The 20,606-nt window shown below is 47.9% G+C and overlaps 1 protein-coding gene across 4 annotated transcripts in view; it reads left to right on the top strand.

Annotated features, from left to right (window-relative positions):
- LOC101947239 (opioid-binding protein/cell adhesion molecule homolog) overlaps positions 1-20,606 on the top strand; it is an 847,277-nt gene that overhangs the window by 29,788 nt on the left and 796,883 nt on the right. For all 4 annotated transcript variants that reach the window (XM_065570595.1, XM_065570593.1, XM_065570594.1 and 1 more), the window contains exon 2: positions 9,466-9,515. In XM_065570595.1, coding sequence (XP_065426667.1) covers positions 9,492-9,515 — 24 coding nt within the window. In that variant the 5' untranslated portion in view covers positions 9,466-9,491. The remainder of the gene's footprint in view (positions 1-9,465; positions 9,516-20,606) is intronic.

Here is a 20,606-nt window from a genome sequence, read left to right as displayed (position 1 = left end):
GTGTAAATGGTTCTTGTTTGTTCTTTTACTGGCTAGCTGACTTTTCCCATTGCCTTTTTGGCTGTCCTGAGTGATTCTAAACATACAAGCCTCAGCCTGGGGCAGGGAGTTTGTTGGAGAAGAAGGAGAGGTTGGTGCACACACACGAACACAGTTTCTCATCCTCCCTCTTCCCCGATGCACATTGCCTCTTCTTCCTGAGGTGCTAGGTTGATCATATTCTCCCCTGGCCCAAGAGTGGGGTGCGGGTTGCTAGGATCTGCCTGTGGACAGACTTCTTGCATGCCAAGAGGTCTGACATATCTCAGCTGGTTAGTCATTTAAAACCCCAGATTCTCCATGGGGCAGCCCGTGCTGCACGAGGATGTCGTCTCCTGCTCCATGAAGCTGAAGCGACGTGCCATCTGTTTTAGTGTCTCCCTGCTGTGACTCTAACGCTGCCCTGTCAGTGCCTGAGCCTGATGCCGGAGGAGGGTCTGAAATGCCTCTCCAGTCAGAGCCAGCTAGAAATCCACTGGGTAATTTCAGCAGAATGGAAACTTGCCCAGATTGGGGCAGCAGAGAGAGCCAGGGGGCAAGAAGGAGTTTGAGTCATGCTCAGAGAAGTGAAGAATTCATCTCTCATTTGTTAGCAGCTGACAGCCTCTCCTTGAGAAGGAAAAATAGCCCCAAATAGGAATGGTTCAAAAAAATGAGAGGTGGTTATGGAAAAATTGAAGCATCAGGTGTGTATCCATCAAAATAAACAGAGGACAAATAGATATTTGGGTACCATTTATTCCGTATTTGAAGTACATTTGCCTGGGGGCTGGGAGGGAGGAGAACCTCCCTCCTCCCCCCAGAACACCTGTCCAATATCTTTGCATATTAACGTTTGAGAGACCCATCTGGGTTGAGAAATATGCGTAGAGTCAGCAGTCTCTCTCAATTTAATAAAATCACCAGAAACAACACGTCCCAGATGCTATAAAGAAGCTCATTCTGTAATATCATGTTACATTAGTCACGTTGCTTAGTGCGCGACTGGAAGGCGCTCAGATGCTAGGGGGCTCAGACGGTGATGAGCCCGGTATAAGAACCTCTATAGAATCGGGAGAGACACAGACGATGAAAAGGGAGAGGCAGAGAAAGCTTCTATTTCGCTACCTTGTCATACCCACCAGCAGGAATGACGTGGCCAAAGGATGAGCGGCTGAAGCTGTGTCATTGGGTTTGGAGTTATTCTGGAACAGCTATTGCGCTTGACATTCACGCCCGGCCTTATCCCAGAATAACTTTCATTCGCAGACAGGCTCCTAGTGGGACTGAAGTTGTCAGAAACTGATGGGGATGGCTTTGATGAGGCACCTCTATTAGCTGTTAACTCCCTCTTGTCCTGGTCATTGGGCCAATGTGATCTTTGCTGGAGATTAGGGTGTAGGAGAGACCGGGCGTTCCTACAACAACTCCAGGAAGGTGGATGAGAGGAAGGAAGGACTTGTGACTAAGGCAGTGGCCTCCTTGTGCCTCAGTTCCCGCTCTGTTACTGGGGATAATAGCGCTGCCTTACCTCAGTGGGTGGGTGGGGGGCTGCAAGGATAAACCCATTAAAGATTGTGAGGCTCCCAGGTGCAATGCTGATGGGGGCTGTATGGGGGAATCCTGGCTAGATAGACAGAGCACCCTCCTTTGGAGCCTGTTTAGATCCATCTCTCTCCCTCATGTCATCTGATCCTTCCTTCAGCTGGAAATTGAGGTGAGAAATCTCACCGGAACAGGCGCTCTCTGGTGCTGACTCTGGGTTTGGGCCAGACATATCAGAGCAGCCCATCTCATGATGATTTGGTGCTTGTGGATGCAGGAGGGTGGGGAACCTAGCAGCGCAAGGGCCAGAGTGAGCTTCCCAGGTCAGAACTTGGGGAAAGACGCTAGTTTGGGGGGAAAAGGGAAGAAGGCGGGAGGGGTGCGGTTGCGAGAGAGAGGTGTCCCATCCTCGTTCCCACCTTCCAGCCACCCCCTCTCCCATTCTCTTCCCCTTGCCCAGCTGTTGGGGAGGGAGAAGGTCTCTCCCCTTCTTTGAGACCCCTTTGGGTTAGTCCTGCTACCTGGCACCTGTGGCCAGCTGACCCAGTGGAGAGGAGGGAGAGGTCCGTTAGCAGAGCTGAGGGATGGCTTCAGCTTTCCTCGCTGAGTCCCGATCCTGTGGAGACCCTTAATGGAGCGTTCCTCCGCTTGTTCCGTTTACACGGCTATTAGGCAGCCAGCGCGCGGAAGGCCTCAGCTCAGCAGAGCTTTTAAGCACGTGCTTCAGTCCGTCCCTGTCCCTCGTAGCCCCGAAGTGCTTCCCTGAGCTGGGGCTTCTAGTGGGATAGGGCGGGGCAGCCAGCTTGCAAAGGGGGCAGGGAATTTTGGGAAGACAAAGAGCGTGTCTCCGCAGCAGCTGGGCCCGAGCCTCCCGGCCAGGTAGACAATCTCTCTAGTGGGGCTTGGGCTAGTGCGCTGAAGATAGCAAAGTGGATGTTGCTGCACCGGCAGAGGCACAGACAAGCCACCCACTCCCGGGGGTCTGAGCCCAGGCGGCTAGCCCATGCCTGCTCTGGAGTTGCCACATCCACACAGCTCCTTTTAGTGTGCCAGCTCGAGTCTTGCTAGAATGAGTCTGTCTGCCCAGGCTGGGAGGCTCGACCCCAGTGGCCACGGAGACACACCCTGAGCAGTTTTCTGGCCGGAGGCAGCATCTGGCATTGGGGAGGGGATGGGCAGGGCATCGCCGGTAGAGGCTGCTGGGGAGAGATTGTGAGACTTTGGGAACGACCCACAAGAGAGTGAAAGAGAGAGGGCAAGGTCTAATCCTAATGCCATGTTGGCAGCATCACCTGGGGAAGATGAAGGTACTAAAGCTGCCAGTAACACTCCCTCAAACTCTCTCTCATCCTTGTTATACCAAACACCAAAAGACAGCCCCAGAATTCCCCCAGATACCCAGTCATAGCCCAGGGCCCCAGTGTGCTAGGTGCTGTACAAACAGAACAAAGGGTGGTCCCCTAGTAAGCAGCCCAGTATCCATCCTTCGCTCCTCTGGCGTGCCATGACTGCTGTCTGTTGTTAACTGTGACTGGCAGGGAGAAGGGAGCATGCTTTCTGGTGCTTGTGGCAAAAGATCAGGGTACGTCAACGTAGCGATCGCAGCTGATGGGCACGCTGAAGCCAAGCGGCTGGGATTTCGCTGCTCCAGTCCCCGCGCTGGCTAGAGTAAAGTTAGCTCAGGTATATCTACTTCCGCTGCAGTCCCACCCAGTGCCTGCAGTTTAGACGTACCCTAGTTCCCTGTGAGACCTTGTGAATGTCACTTCCCCTCTCTTTTGGAGAGAGTACTTCCTCCCCGTGGGTGTGTGAGGCATGGTCAAGTGCTTTGAGATCCTTGGACATAAACCCCTATGAAAGGGCAGAGTTAATGGACAAAGGGTTTGTCTGCAAATCATTGTAAACCCCGGTCTGTGGGAACAGGGCTTGTAGATGTGGTGTTTCCAGGCCTGTGCTTGAGCATCCACAGTGCACCGTAAACCTGGCTTCCCAATTGCTGGATCTGGTCTCACAGTCTTGCTAGCGTGTTTGTATTGCACTACGCAGGCCAGGTCTGGAGCTTGAGCTGCGTCCACACTGCAAAACAGGGCTTGGACCTGGGTCTCAGCAGGACTTGGGCTGGGATTCCCCCAGCATGTCCTGAGTGCTTGCTGACCTGCGTCAGACACATTTGCATGTGGACAGAAGTGGGGCTGGGCTCAAACCCGAGTCAGAGCCCAGGCCTAGTGTGCAGTGTAGACATACCCTGCAAGCCCTGAGAGAAAGGGAACACGCTAGTGATCAGGTTTTAAGGCCAAATCCTGAGAGGTGTTGTGGCTGCAGTGACCTTGCTAGGCTAAGGGTGAGGAGAGGCAAAGGCAAACCAAGACAAAAAAGATAAATTTTTAGAAAACCCAAGAATTGTACCAGGAGCATAAATAATATGGAACATTACCAAGTACTTATTACTTATCATAATAAACTATAGGTTACCACACATCAACCTTTGTGAGCTTGTACCCGCTACTCCTCCTCACTCTGTGCCGTTCGTACCAAATGCATTGTTATTAGCAAGAACAAAAGAGATTACTCAACAATACACTGTGTCACGTCAGAGAAGAATCAACTTTTCCTCACTATGGCTGTAAATCCAGCTCCACTGTTCCTAGCTGTTCTTTGCCTTGAAGTGATCCTTAGGTTGGATGTTCCTGTGGTTGTTTCACCGAGTTTCTCCACAAGCTGGGTTTCTTCACCTACTGGGCTCTCACTTGTCCATTAGGCACCTTTGAACTGTATTCCATCAATGGATGTCCAAGCAGTCACTCTCTCTGTTCATATACTTCCGGTCTTTTGTGGGTGGGCTTCTCGTTTATTGTTTTCAGGATCTGTTTTCATCTGACCCGGCTTTTTGACCAATTCCCTTTTTCACCAATTCTGTTTCCTTTCCGTTTTTTCCCTTGATACTCTCTCTGCTACGTCTGTAGATTTCTGCCCCCTCCCCTTCCATTCTCTAGCAGTGTCTGCTCACATACCCAGCTCTGATTTTCTGCTTCTCCTGACCTGAAACCTTTCCTGTTTTCCTTCTTTCCTCCTTCTCACTTCCCAGTGCCCTACTTGTATTCTCTTGTTCTCACTTCCTACCCAGCTCTGGTTCCTCGGCTAGCTGGGCATCAAGGTTACTCTCCTTCTCTAACAGTTCCCCCCTCCCCCTTTGGGCAGATCCCAAGCCTTCTCCCCAGCCGGAGCAGCCTTCTCACTGCCTGTCTCTCTCTCCAGGACTGCATTCTGTGCTATTGCATCGCAGGTGCTAGTGTCAGGGTTACTGCGACTACTAAGGCCAAATTGCAGCTCCCTTTAACTTTTAACCGAATGCCTAGCTCTTACACAGCGCTTTTCATCAGGGGATGAATTTCTGTACTCATGTATTTCTGTGCTCAGCCCCTGTCGAGATTTGGTTCGTTGCAGGCAGTTGATGGGTAATGAAGTGGGTAATGAACATGGCTGCCATGTTCTGGCACCAGGTGCCACCCTTCCTGTGCAGTTTCTGGGTTCCCTTAAATAGGTATTGCTGGATGGTCCGTGTTGCCAGCCACTGTGCCAATATGCAGCCTCTAAATACGTTTCAAGTCAGGCTGTAAATCTGCAGAGGCTCTAGTGTAATCGAGGGGGCTTTTCACAGTCAACCCCCGCCTCTCCTCTGCGTGGAAAGAAAGGCATAGCCCATGCTGCACCAAGAAGCCACCCATATGCCTCCTGCATGAACTCTGCACTAGCTCCATCTGATTCCCTTGAGGTCTACTGGTGTCATTCCATTAGTAAGTTACAGCTTATTGTCCTTCCTGGGTGAGAGGGGGGAAATGGGGCTGATGGGAGGATCTGGCAGAATGGAATTAGAGCATCACTGTTGTTGTTAACATTAATTACTTAGGAATTATTATTACTGTGAGTTTACCTTGACATTTTTTCCTGTCAAAATCTCAGTGTTCACAAATTGACAATCTGATTTTTTTCCCCCTCTTTGATCAAACGTCCTTGTTTGGGCATAAAACCCTGGATTTTTTCACTTAGAAAATGTCAAACTGGGATGTTTTGACAGTTGTGAAATTTTGTTTTCAAAGTTTATTCAAAACGAGACATTTGTTGAAGCAGATCCTTCCCAGGGAACTGTTTGGGTTTCCAGGCATCGGCATTTTCGGAGTTTAAAACCTACCATTGAAAAATTCTCCACCGGCTCCAGTGTGCACACACAGTAGTGGTGCTACTTTAGTTCCTTCCTCGCCTCTGCGGCCACCGGTTCTGTGCAACTGTCTCAAGCTGCATTGTGTGTAAAAAATTAGCTACTAAGCTCTTTGGGGTGGAGACTGGATTCCTTAAAGCACCTGGGATCTACTGCCTCTACCCCTAGAGAGCCTCGCAAACCCAGGGATGGGAGCGTACAGGATGTGGGGTCTGCTGGCTGCAGTGTTAAGTTCGATGTATCTCAGGTAGCTGCTATATGACCAGGCCTGAGTCTTCAGGGGTCCAGTTTTGTCAGTTACACAGCAGCTACACTGATGTAACTGAGAGAAGAATTTGGGTCCAAAGCTTTGTGGGGTTCCACTGGGCTTTGGTTAGATTTGCTGCTAGTTCTAGGGGCTCCTTGAGTGGGGGCTTCATGTAGAAATATTGCTGGGGGAGAGGATTCCCCATAATCTGCCCTAGGATGACAGCTAAAGGACTGGGGAAAAGGCAGAAAATGGTCAGGGAATGGATCTTATGAGACAGGACATGTTAGCCCTTCCAGGCCCTGTGGAGGGATGGATGTGCAGAGCAGATAGACACTGTCTAGCCCTGTGAAATTATTGTGCTGCAGGAAACCAGCGTGACCATTTTGTATATTTTCCACATAGGTGCTGGAACGAGGGGGGCTGCAGCACCCCCTGGCTTAAAGTGGTTTCCATTATATACCAGGTTTAGAGTTTGGTCCAATGGCTCTCAGCACCCTCACTATAAAAATGGTTCCAGCACCAAATGTTTTCCATCCTGGCACAAAAGGGGTTAATCAAGGAAGGTCAGAGGGGGATTCAAGACTTCTACTGCAGACTTCTAATGGGTGGGGGGGCGTGATGGCAGTGGCTTCCCCCTTTGGGTCTGTCTTATCACTTTATACTTCCCTGGTATCTGGCATCCACTGATCCCCAAGTTCTTTACAGACATTAACCCGCCTGACCTCCCAGCATCCCTGTAAGGCAGGTAAATTGCATTATTCCATGTTGTCGATAGGGGCACTGAGACCTGCATGGGGACGTGGCTTATCCAAGTTCATGCAGCAAGTCAACACAGAGCTGCCAGTAGAATCCAGCCGTTCTGTTTCCCAGCCCCCTGCTCAAATCACTCAGGTAAAGTCCCTCCTAGAACCAGGAGTAGAACCCCGGAGTGCTGACTTCCACCGCTCTAACCACTGAAGAACGAGGCTCCCATGTTAAATGGTGTGGGAGCAGTTCCCACCACAGACTGCACCTTTTCCCTCTGTCCAAAACCAAGCCGAACCCCCTGCAACTTTTCAGCAGCCCGAAAGTAAGAATGACCCAGGAAAAAAAAACCAAGAGGGACTATTCGTTCAGGAGACCCCACTATCCCCCTCACCTTCCCCCGTACCCATATCGCTGCTCACCGTTACTCTGCACTGCCTGCTCCTCCGCAACCGTCCGTTCTCAAGCCCCTCCAGAAGGCTGGAGTCTGCATTTGAATAATGAATTCAGTTTAAGACGGAAAAGCTTGGAGTTCCATCTGTAACAAGACTCGAAATAATTACAGCTGATGATTGCCTGGTACCTCAGCCAGAAAAAAACAGAACAGATTTTGGCCGCCAGCAATTACAAGCAGCACCCGCTTGAGTACAGAGAGAACTTTTAAATGAATACATGAATACATTTCTGCAGATCAGAAGGCAGAGAAGCCAGCATTCCAGGGAGGGCAGAGAGAGGGAAACCAAATAACGTCACCCCACAAACCACCCCCCAACCTGAGCAAAGGGGTCAGGCTGCCACGCACGAGGAGCCACAAATTCCCTCTCCCTCAGTTTACCCCACCGAGGCGAATGAACTTCCGTGTGTGGAGTGAGCGCTGAGTTTGTATCAATAGATGCTGCTGAGGACGGGGCGTGTGGATCTAGGCCTGACAAGCCAACCCTCCGTGGCATAGGGAGAAGGACAGAAGCCCTGGAGAAGACTGACCTACCTGAGCAAGATGGAGATGATGATGGATGGGATGGGGGTCATTGGAATGACTTGATGTCCCCTGTTCTCTGGACACAGCAATGCTGTGTTCACATGCCTCTGCAGCTGGGCGTCGTTTGGTCATTGCCGTTTCCATTGTCCATGCAGGGTCTTCCATTCCTACGTGTTGATTCTAGCCCAGACAGTCCTAGCAGCTCTGTCTCCAATACCTAGCCTGATCCCCCATGTCCTAGGGAGAAAGTGAATTCTTTGCCCACAGTGAGTAGTGATGCCAAGGGGATCGGTACAGTTAGTATTGTTGTTTCAATCAAATAGGAACTGGTCCTTATTATTCATGTAGCCCTGCAACCGTGGCACTTTGCAAACAAGTAAGCAGACAGATTTGCTACTTTGTGGAGCTTGCAGTGCACGGTAGGCAGATGAGCTGTTTGAATCAGTGATTGACTTTTCATTTTATGCGTATGCAGTGCGTAATACTTTGGAGCCTCAGTTGCTGAGCGGTGTCCTCTAGGCACAAAGCAGCAATGAGAAACAACCGACTGGGGAGATGGGGAGACAACCGATTAGAGCATTTTGAAAGAGCTTTTGACATAGCATTATTCCCACCCACAGCGCCTTTTCTGAGATTTAAAGTGTGTGTATATGAAATTACACTTCAGATGTGTCCATCACCATCATATTGATGTCCCAGAAGCTGGTGGTATCTGGATGTTTGGATGAAGTTTGGCTAACTTTGTCCCCTCTGTGATTTTTTTTGTATTTTTTACCAAACTTTGTTTTTTTTCCTGAGGACTGGAAGTGCCATATTAAAGCATGAGAGGCTGTTCCCATGAGATTCCCATGCTCAAGAGTGTAGAATAGTTTAGTTAGTTAGGACAAGCATCTGAACTCTTAGGTAGCAGTGTGGTTTAGAGGAATGAATTTTAATTCTGATTCTGCAAAGGATTTCATACCATGTTGTATTTTCATTTTGCCTGGATGGCCACATATCCTTTAGGCAGAAGCTCTGCATCTAAGAAATGATCTGGACAGAGAGCCAGAGAACAGACTTTTACTAGTGATATGCTCACCTTTGAAGAAGAACTGCACCATAACTAAACAACAAGCATTTCCCTTAGAACTTACTGCCCATACATTCAGTCCAACAGAATTTATAAGACTGGACAACATCATCTGGCAACTCCCAGCAAACTTACAGGCTCTGCCACTGACTCACTGTATAGCCTTGTGCAAGTCTCCTTGCATCTCTCTTTCCTCATCTGCAAAATGGGGATAATAGCCAGAGTTGGTAAGAAAATGTATAATTTCATTTAGATGGTAATTTTCTGATCAGGTCTGGGTTAGAATATTTTACTTAACTGCCTTATTTAAGAACTGGGAGTCGGCGACATGTAACTGTTGATATTGGAGGGGGTTTACAATTTTGAGCCCACTCCCTGCAAAAAAATAAAATAAAATAAAAATATAAACCCTGGCAAAAATATGGGGGGGGGGGCACATGACCCTGTGTGCCCCCCCACGAGTCGTCTCTGTTGCACAGTGCTTTGAACATGTGTGGTGTTTTGTCAGCACTGCATATGATTATTATTCTCCAAACCCCAAACCTTTAGTGGTTTCCTTGTTGTTAAAAAAACCCAAAAACTTCCTCTGCTGAGAACAGCTGTGTTCTGAAAGTTTTTAAAAACCTGTTTTCCTTGCTCCCTAGAAAATGACTGACCAAGGTTGCAGGGAATGCTTGGACAGCACCTGGGGACCGTAAGTACATTACTCTATCTCTTTTCCATGCACCATAATCACAAGTGCTTTGACTTGTCCTAGCGTAATGTATCTAGATTCATCACTGCTCTTATCTTGTTCAGCTCTCATCTACAAGAATCTGCTTAGTTCTCCTCTGCACCTTAAATTTTCTCATTTATCTCGAGTGTCATCGAGAGGCTTTGAGACACTGCCTGTTTCCTTTCATGCACAGCTGCTCAAATTGTCCTGTAAGGTGTGTGGCACGTGGGGGTCCTTGCCATGTCATGCCTATTCCAGTGAGGGTCACTGCTCCTTATCCTTCCGTTATAGAGCTAAAAACCGATTCTATCACTTAATCCTTGCGAACGCAGGATTGTTCCCCTTCCGCTGCCCCGTCCAGTTGGAAACGGTTCAGATGATTAGAGCTTTCCGTTGCTCTGCCAGTTTGGTAATTGAATCCACAGCCTGTTGGGTAATGCTACCTTTCCAGGGATCTGGTGTCATGTCAAACTGCGTGTTACACTGCTCGGGGGGGATCTCTCATAGATTTTCATGGAGCTGGCAGCAAGAGGGTGGGAGCCTTCTATCAAAGAGAACCATGCAAAGAGGGAGCACTGTATTGCATGAAGCTATGTTTTTTCTCCTCTCTGTGTGCGGTTTGAATCTGTGGCAAGAATTGATGCCGTCTCAGAGGAGAGAGACAGGATTGGGAGGAGGGATAGCTCAGTGGTTTGAGCATTGGCCTGCTAAACCCAGCGTTGTGAGTTCATTCCTTGAGGGGGCCACTTAGGGATCTGCAGCAAAATCAGTACTTTGTCCTGCTAGTGAAGGCAGGGGGCTGGACTCGATGACCTTTCAAGGTCCCTTCCAGTTCTAGGAGATGGGATATCTCCATTAATTATTATTATGCAATATATATAAAAAGGATTCTTAACTGAGGCTGCTAGACATAGATGGACCCTGCAGTTTCCAGGCAATTTTAACAGAGCCCAGCCCTTGGCTTGTGCAGTCCTGGAGTGTCTGCTGAGTATTCAACAATGCGCCTTTTGAATCTTCCTTCCCAACAGCGCTAGTCAAATTGTTTTCATCTAAACGTTATTTGGAATGCAAAGGAAATGGCTTTCCAGCCATCACTCAGTTGGGTTGCAATTTTCTCTTCTCGTTTTCTAAACTTGAAACCATAAAGATTTGGTAAATATGAACAAAACCCAATTTTTTTAACTGAAAATGTTTTTTTTATTTTTAAAGTAAAATATTTTTGCTTATCAGTTGGGGGGTGGGGGGGGAAATAGTCAAAGCTTGTATAGAATTTTGAAAAAAGTTTCTCCCAGAATTTCCTGAGAAAAGTAATTAGAGCTTTTTGACCTGCTCTTTCTAAGCTCGGCACAAAATGAGCCATAGACAGAATCCGAGTCACTTTCAAATCAGACAGATGCCATACGGCTTGGGGGGTATCAGTGTTGTGTGTTGATGGATAGGTCAGTAGCATGAAGATGTGTCAATTTCCTTTCCTCGAGGTCCCCTCCCCGCTCCCCATTTAGCAGTCACAGCTTTGGGAGATGTTAAACTTGCAAATCAAGAGTTTCCTTTCCAACATGGTTCCTGTAAGTTAAACCCCCGTGTCTGGCTCATTATGACTGTCTTTGGGAGGATGGGAAGCAAAGTGCAATGTTTAGATGCAGAAGGGAATGCCTATTTTCAGAGCTGCTTCTCAGGTCTGACACTGAAATTTTGACTGTGTCCCGAGTGGGGTTTTTACTACTTTCTTTAGGTTTTCCAGGCACTTGTGGTGTTTCCAGCCAAACTGTGGTTAACAAGAGAGAAGAAATCCAGTTGTCTCTTTTCCCTTCAGTGTGGAAGTCAAGGTTATGTTGTTAGCACATCCAGGCTGCAGGGAATTCACGGGAAGGGAAACTTTCTTGACAATTTGGGATGATTCTTTATTTCCTGGATTTGACTTAATCTCCCCTGTGGTCCTGATTCTGATCCCCTCACCCTGTTGAGGAGTGCCTATGGCCGCTTGTGAAGTAAGATCACCCTGTTGAATAGGAGTGAGGGGGAGAGATAGCTCAGTGGTTTGAGCATTGACCTGCTAAAGTCAGGGTTGTGAGTTCAATCCTTGAGGGGGCCATTTAGGGAACTGGGGTAAAAATCTATCTGGGGATTGGTCCTGCTTTGAGCCAGGGGTTGGACTAGATGACCTCCTGAGGCCCTTCCAACCCTGATGAGTCTATGACTGAATGGGGCCTGCTGTGATTTTTCTGGCTGAAGGATTATGTACGAATGACCCACAGTGAAAGCCAAGTCGCTTCCCGCTGTCTACCAGCACTCTAGACTTCGTCCCGCTGCAGAGAGGTTTTCCTTGTTGTTGTTTACTGAGCCCATGGTGCATTTCAGAGGCTTATCTCACGAGGGCTGGATTCTAGTCCTGTGTTTACAAAGATGGGTTTTCTCTTTGGTGGGGCAATCGTAGTTATTTTATTTAATTCATTCCCTGGTTGTAATTAGGGCCAATAAAAATAAAGCTCTCGCCAAGACTTGGAAAGTGACTAGTGATTTTGGGGGCTCAGTTTGAGGCATCTTAAAGGATCCTCAATTTCAGCAGGTGGATGCTTGACACTTCCTGAAAATCAGTTCCCTTTATGGCGTCGCGTGTCGGGCTCACAAAATCACTGTCGCCTTTTAAAAATCTTGGCCTGTGTGTCTAGTTCCAGGTGAAGCAGTATTAACCCATCCCTGGACCCAAGGCAAACATACAGTTCTGAGCCTCTGACTTCTAACATGAATAGCAACAAACTGCAATAAATGGAAAGAAGGGAAATAAAATAAACCCGAACTCAAGTGATGTCCTGAACTGGATCCTATAATCTCCCTTTATGCCATGCTCATTGACATAATATCTGAGCAGCCTGTGTGGTATGTAGGGAGGGGTAGCTCAGTGGTTTGAGCATCGGCCTTCTAAACCCAGGGTTGTGAGTTTAATCTTTGAGGGGACCACTTAGGGATCTGGGGCAAAATCAGTACTTGGTCCTGCTAGTGAAGGCAGGGGGCTGAACTCAATGACCTCAAGGTCAGTTCTAGGAGATAGGATATCTCCATTTATTTATTTACTTATTTGATCAGGGCAAGAGCTGAGCAAATAATTGTTTGGGTTTTTTTCAAATTCCATGACCAAACCAAAACTTCCAGAAAAAACATTGTTTTGGTCTGAATATGTTTCATTCAACCCAAAAATATAATTTTGCTTGTTTTGTTCCATTTTGGGGTGTTTTTATCATTTTTAATATTTTTAACAAATGTAGCTACATTTCAAAATAAAACAGAGTTGAAATGTTGCAGTTCCTTTTTTTTTTTAATTTGGCCAAAACTATGAGCCAAATTTGACCTGAATGTGTGAATAGTTTTGTTTGACCTAACAATGCATTTTTTGGCAAATAAACTCTTTACCAAACTCTCCCCCGCCCCCTAAAAAAACCCCAAACCCAGCTCTAATTGGGATCCAGATAATAGGGACATCTGGTTAATCAACTCAAGTGGCTGAGAATCAGTTTACCATATATTAAATAGCCTTTGATTATGTTTAATTGGGACATCCCTGAAACCTTGACATCTGATAATAAGGACAGTGGGAAACTGATCTGACAGCTCGTTAACACTCAATTAATGCTGCTCTGTACAGCACAGCAGTAACTTTTAAAAATGTATGTGTGCAGTCTAAGTGGAATCAAATTGTGACTGCAATTTTTTTAAGTGCATGATCTGATAAAGGCTCTGATTTCTATGCAGCATGGTGTTAACTTTGTGCATCTGTGTGCAATTGAAATGGAATTAAAAGCTGAAGTGCATTTTTTTTAGGTGAGTGCAGTTGCTTTGCCCAGTACAGAGTTAGCTCATTTTTAATTTATACATGCAATTAAAGTGCGCTAAGAATAACATTCATAAATCTTTATCCAACTGATTGATTTTTGAAAACCTTCTTTGTACCTCCTGATGCGTATTATGGGGGAACCTGTCGTGTTTGGAGTAATAATAATTTGGCTACTTCATTTAGCATGTTTCATTGTCAGAGCGCTCTAACTCTTCATAGGGGTAGTTTTTCAGACCGGTCTTATTGGGGTCTCCCCTTATGGCACCTGCAGACACCCTGGCATAGTGTTGCGCGCACAGTTATTTACAGGCTCAGTGTAGGTGATTTAGGTCTGGTCTATACTACCCGCCTGAATCGGCGGGTAGAAATCGACCTCTCCGGGATCGATTTATCGCGTCCCGTCGGGACGCGACAATCGATCCCCGAATCGGCGCTCTAACTCCACCAGCAGAGGTGGTAGTAAGCGCCGCCAACAAAAAGCGGCAGAAGTCGATTTTGCCGCCATCCTCACAACGGGGTAAGTCGGCTGCGATATGTCGAATTCAGCTACGCTATTCACGTAGCTAAATTTGCGTATCTTAAATCGACTCCCCGCTGTAGTGTAGATGTACCCTTAGAGACATCTAAGTGCCAGGTTTACAGGTGTGGGCAGGAGCTGAGAGATCTAAATGGCCTACATTGTGTCAACAATTATTAATACCTACACGTTGTGGGCACAAAAATGGAGGGCTCCTTTTGAGAAACTGTCCTTTAGTGTTTCCAAGGCCTTCTCCTGGTAAAGTGAGTCATTAGCATTGTCATTCCCATTTTACAGCTGTAGAAACAGAGGTACCGGGAGAATAGGTGATTTACCTCAAGTCACTATCCATACCAGGATTATAACGCGGAGGTCTGAGTTCACTAGTCCTGGGCTCAGATCACAAGGCCACGCCTCTCGACAATATCACGGTGACTGAGAGTTAGAAGGATGAATACTGGATTTAAAAGCATGTGATGGAGGGAGACAGGTCTCAGAACTTCTGCCAAACTCTGTCCTCCACAACCCTCCAGAAGGAATTGAAGCCTCAACCTGTTCAGTCAACAAATGCCAAGTTAGATGCAGTGCATCATCCAGTCACACTATGGCTGGTGCTGTTCTGAGTATATTCTCAAATCTGCCTGCTCCAGATTAAACCTTTCATGGATGAATCACGCATTAGGCAAATCTTTGGCATGTTGTGAGGGACGTTTAGTCCGGGGCTCTGTCTCTGGTCACGTAAGCTCTATGGAATACTCTCCAGGCATGAGGAAATGCTTTCGGTTTCAATGCCTTTCATTTTAGATTAAGAGAAAACAACCAATCAATCAAGAACAAAAGTAAAATTAATAGCTTATGAAGCCCAGAGGGACCATGGCGATCAAATCTCCATGAGGGAGTACAGTGTGTGTGACTTCTTCAGAGCACTCTGTATATATGGAGATATACCTATCTCATAGAGCTGGAAGGGACCCCGAAAGGGCATCGAGTCCAGCCCCCTGCCTTCACTAGCAGGACCAAGTACTGATTTTGTCCCAGATCCCTAAGTAACCCCCTCAAGGATTGAACTCACAACCCTGGGTTTAGCAGGCCAATGCTCAAACCACTGTAGCTGAACTAAACACAAAATGGCTGCCCATCTCTGAAGCAAGGAACAGGGGGTTCCTTTATGTTGAAAGGCATTGAACACTGACATCAGAATTGCAGCCTCCCCTTTCAGTTACATAGCTGAGTACGCTGCGTCTATAACTCATAGTGGCGGTGGGGACATGTGGACTGGCCCTTGGCCAATTGGGGGCCCTGTTCCTCTCATCCAGACATCATTTTCCATTTTCTCCCTCCTCCCCCAAGACAATTAGATGGGTCCCACACAATGCTTAGCATGGCCAGAGGGTAATTAACAACTCTTTAGTTCGCTAATGAGCCCTAGTTTGCTAATGAGCCTAGCACTGCTTTGCGTAGCAGGCACCCCTGATGCCAAGCCGGGAACCTCTGTTCTGGGGGTATGTCTTTGAATAGCCACTCTCAGTCTCCTGAGCTGTTAAAGAGGGGCTGAGTTCCATGCCACCAGGTTTGTAATTCAGCTCCCTCTAACCATTCGTCTTTGTCAATTGGGGATTAATTTAAGGCCCAGGTTTTTTTCCTTTCTTTCTTTTTTTTTTTATTACATCTGCATGCTCGGTCATGCAAAAAATTACACGATTTCAGAGATTCAGCTGACTCCGGTCTTGAAATGCAAGGGCTGCTTAGTACCGCCATAACCATCCAATTAGGCCAGGCACACAAAAGAGATGTACTGGAATAATACGGCCTTGACTTAAAAGCCATTCTGTCCTGTTCTGAGCACTCCACAGAGAGAACACAGCCCTTTCTGAACCCTGCTGCACGTCTCTGGAGCTAGTGTTCACTGCTAACCATCTGTAGGCACAATGCTGCCCCTTCTCCAAATCTGCCGTGGGAGGGACCCTGGGCTGGTGCTGGGTCACGTAATGGAGGAGCGTCTCAGTGACATGCCTTGTACGAGGGCTGGGAATGCGTACACTTTCCTTGCTATCTCTTCTTCTCATCCTCATTACTTATTTGTATTGCAGGGCTGCTTAATGTCCCCCACCAGCAGGGCCGGCGCAACCCATTAGGCGACCTAGGCGGTTGCCTAGGGAGCTACAATTTGCGGGGTGGCGACTGTGGTGGTATTTCGGTGGCAGGACCTTCTGCTGCGGGCAGCATTTCGGGGTGGACCTTCCGCCGCCTAGGGCGGCAGAAAAGCTGGTGGCGCTCCTGCCCACCAGGGACGTAGGGCCCATTGGGTTTGCTTCTGTGCACACATGAAATAGAAAGGCAGGCCCTGCTCCAGGCAGCTCACCAAACATGTGACAGGAGACAACAGGGGGAGAAAAAGCAAAACACCGCCAGAATCTCCCGTTTGTTTCCTAGCTCCCACAGAGCTTTCCCAGTGGCTAGAGCAGGGATCCAGGCCTTCTCTTCCTGGCTCTGCCACTGCTGGACGGTGTGACTTCAGGCATGTCGCTTCTGCCTCTCTGTGTAGGGGAGAAAATGACATGATCGTATTGAGAAATAGTTGTGCCCATCCTACAGTAAAGCCTCTGCACGGCACTGGGATGGGGCTAATTGGAGGCTGGCTTTGATTGGCAAACATAGTGGGTCACATGTTTTTGCAAAAATCTAAGACAGGGTGATCAGACAGCAAGTGTGAAAAATCGGGACAGGGAATGGGGGGTAATAGGCGCCTATATAAGACAAAGCCCCAAATATCGGGACTGTCCCTATAAAATCGGGCCATCTGGTCACCCTAAAGCCAGATGTAGTTTGGACCCAGGTAGCAATTGATCTTAACCTTTTGAAGGGATTAGATAAATAGCTCCAGCTTTCTGTACATCTTGGATCCCAGCGGGGGCTGTGGGGTGGGTGTGTGGGTTCAGAAATGCGTGGCATTAAATACTGCGTCTCAGTATTCAGAGGGGAAATTGAGGAGAGGGTGAGCTTAGCTGCCATGTAACGAAAGTGGCCCTGGCATCATAAGGTTTTCTTAGCAGTTTGATATACCAAACCGCCTGGCTTTGCAACGGATTTCCCACCAAGAGATAACCAGCGATGTGCCTGCCCGCTACCCTCTAACGACGGAGCTGAGGCCTGTAAACTCAGTTTGTGTAATAGTAGCCCAGCTTGCTGCTGGGTCAAAGTCCAGACCCGGCACTGTAATAAGAACAGCGCCTTAGCTAGAAGCCATGGGGCTGCTGTATGCTACAGACATTGGTATCACTTGTTTGTAGTTAAACTCAGCAGCAGGTTTGCAGTTCACATGCCAGCTCGTAACTATCCTTTATTTGTAGAATTGTTATTTTTAAAGTAACTCTGGCTGCTTCGGAGTGAAGAGGGAAATCGTTGTCTCTTCTCCATCTTTTCCCTTGAATTGGATAAACCCGCCTAAAAGTCAAAGAACTGTTCCATTAGGAAATCAGCCTTCGGTCCTGCTTTGCCTAGGAGCCGTGCGGATGAAATATTAAGCACCAGGGCAGGAATGACACGGTTACAGCAGGCGTAATCAGATGAGTAGCTAAAGGTCTGGCGTTCTTTGGGGACACTTGTGATTGATCAGCCCCTGCAAAAATAAATAACCCGGCTCTTTAGAGCGATGTAGCAATTTTAAATATTTAATCTGTATCTATGTGAAGGATAAGTCCTCACCGGGCGCTCGTGACTCTGATTCTGTGGGTGAATTTATCACACACTCCCTTTCGGGGACTCCAGGTCCAATGGATAGATATCGGCTATGGAATTTAAAATTCTCGTCCCGTCATTATCTTGCCGAGGCATGTGAGGCAACGGGTCTGGTTATCAGCCTCGCTTGGGGTGCCCTGACTCGAAAAAGGCTGATGGGGAGGGGGAGAGCTGGAACTCACCTCCAGCATCAGTCACAGCACGGGAGCATGGTGAGAGTAAGGAATGCCCAAGAATGTGCCGCTGTAGAAAATACAGCCAGGGGTGGTTCTTGCCCTAGGAAGTTCCATGGAGTGTTAAGTGAAGCAGAAAGGTGGGGCCGGAACTGCTGGGTCTGGCTCCGAATTTCTCCGTCGTTCAGCAGTGTTGGGTACTGGGTTTGTAGTTCAGGCCTCTGTCTGCTGCACAGCAGTGCAGTTGTTAGATGCTGGAACTTTCCCAGATGTTGCGCTGCATAGATTAACGTGAGCGACAGAGCTGGGTCTTCCCAACTGGAAGTTCCTTGGTGCTGCTGTGTAGAAAAATAGAAGCTGTGGGGTTCAGGCTTACCGCTGTACATTTCCTCGTGCTCCCATGTGAAAGGGCAGTCTGGGTGCGTCTCCCAGATGTTGCTGGGTAGAAGAACAGGCTGGACAGCTGGGTTTCACAGCTGTAAGACCCCCCAGCTGCTGTGCTGCCGAGTATAACGAGGGACGCAGTGGAGTCTCATAGCAGGAAGTTCTGCGTTTTGTAGCAGAGGAGACAATTGTGTTTCAGAGCTGGAAGTTTTCAGGGGGAGCAGGGGGTCATTTAGGGACAGATCTGAAACTGGAAAAATCCTCAAATCGTCTTGCTAAGGGAAGTGTTAGCTGAGCAGGCAAGAACAGATAGCTTGGTTGCAGTTCAGATAGCACTGACCTTCAAGGCACCGGCAAATAATGGTGCTAGAGGAGTTGCATTTGCAAACTAATTAAAGCAACTTCTCCCATCCAGGGTATTGCCAGCTTTTCGCCTGAACATCCCAGGAGATGGTACGGTGGTCAGCGGATGTGGTGGCAGGTGATATTAACAGCAGCTTTTGCGTGTGGTACAGAAAGTTGTTTAATTTGTGTTTCCTTGGCTTTGAGGCTCGTTTCAGGCCGGGAAGCCAACAGCAGCTCATGGCTGATCCAGAGCGATTTTTGCTAAAGAGGGCTACAGATGGAGAGGTTGGATTTTCCATTCTGCTCTCTTCTCCAGAAAGGGAGCAGATGGTCCCTCCTTTGTGTGTGGGTATGACACTCAAACAGTTGCAACTTGTGCTGGCTGGTGGACTTTCTCCACCCCCTTGTGCTCTAGGTCACTGGCTGGAGCACATAGTCTCAGGCCATTGGAGCTGTAAGGGATTCAGGGGAACAGGAAATGGTTTAATCTTCTACAGGTCAAAGGTACGGGAGGCAACAGGGCTTGTCTAGACAAGGGAAGTTTGCCCTGGTTCAACTACCTTGTTGTTAGGCCTGTGCAAATTCCTCGCATAAATGGGGTTGCACTAGTGGCGAAATAGGGTTTCTGCCTGGTAACTGCACCAGTGCAGTGCATTTACATTGGGAGTTTGCACTGGTGTTCAAACCCCCCAACCCCTCTCCCCCACTGTGAACAAGCCAGCTGCCAAGTATACACAGGGCTGGGACAAGATGTGGAGTGAACGAGACTGAAGGGAGATCTCGGGGATGGCTTGATGTCTCACTTTACTCGAGTGACAGCTGACAGGCAGAGATGGTATGTGCGTAGCTGCAGAGACTGGGTGTCTATTGACATGCTGTGCATTTTCAGAGAGCAGAGCAAGCATTATGAAGTTGCTCTGAATTAAGGGCTTTTCTATTGCTAGCTAAAATTACAGGTGGAGCTGGCAGTAATGCTTATAATTAAAGTTGCTTAACATTTTCCATTATAAGTCCCTGTTTCTGAACTTTAACCATTCAGGCTGAAATTTTCCAAGCTTGCTCCCTGCCTCAGGCTGAATTTTTGTAGACAGCGTCAGCAAAACGATTCAGCCATTTCTGAGATAAAGGTTCAGAGAAAATAGGTGGTTTTGCTGATGTTAAAATTTTTCCCCAACTGCTCATTTTATTTGAAAAGCTCTAATGCTTCCACGCTTTGCAGGATGAACTTGAAATTTGGCAGGAAGATAGGCCTGCAGTCAGAGAGGTGCCTTTTGCTGTCCCTGTGAATTCCATCCGGATTTGGCTGAGCTATAATTCTCTTAAAATTATCATTTGCACGTGCTCAATGGGGCTTGCTGCTAAACTCGTTGAACTTTCCAGCTGCACTGAGCATGCTCTAATTCCACACCACAGTTGTGTGCCAGAGAACCTTTATCCTGGCTTTCCCTAAGTTAGAACGGTTTGACTTGGCAATCTTAACGTTCTTCTAATGTAGTTTTGGTATCTGTGTAGGGAGATGTCGGGTAATCTCATGATTAAGGCAGAGAATCACCATTTGTTGCTGAAATTTTTTGGGCTGTGACTTGTAACAACTGATTTAACAGAAAAGCGAAGGAGGGGAGCTGTTAACAAAATGCCAATAGCTTCCCAAATAAATCCTCCTTCCCTGAAATGCAATGATAACACGTAACAATTGCCTTAGTGCAGGGGTGGCCAACCTGAGCCTGAGAAGGAGCCAGAATTTACCAATATACGTTGCCAAAGAGCCGCAGTAATACATCATCAGCCCCTCATCAGCTCCTCCCCGCCCCGTTCCCAGCACCTCCCGCCCATCGGAGCCCTGCCAATCAGCACCTCCCCCTCCCTCCCCACACCTGCCGATCAGCTGTTTTGTGGCATGCAGGAGGCTCTGAGGGGGAGGAGCGAGGGCCTGGCAAGCTCATGGGAGGGGGCAGGAAGGAATGGAGTGGGGGCAGGGCCTGTGGCAGAGCCAGGGGTTAAGCAGTGAGCACCCCCTGGCACATTGGAAAGTTGGCGCCTGTAGCTCCAGTCCCGGAGTCGGTGCCTATACAAGGAGCCGCATA

This window comes from Chrysemys picta, chromosome 16, assembly GCF_011386835.1.
Source record: "Chrysemys picta bellii isolate R12L10 chromosome 16, ASM1138683v2, whole genome shotgun sequence".
NCBI lineage: Eukaryota > Metazoa > Chordata > Testudines > Emydidae > Chrysemys > Chrysemys picta.
Note: the sequence above shows the minus strand (reverse complement) of the source record. Positions and strands in the feature narration are given on the sequence as shown.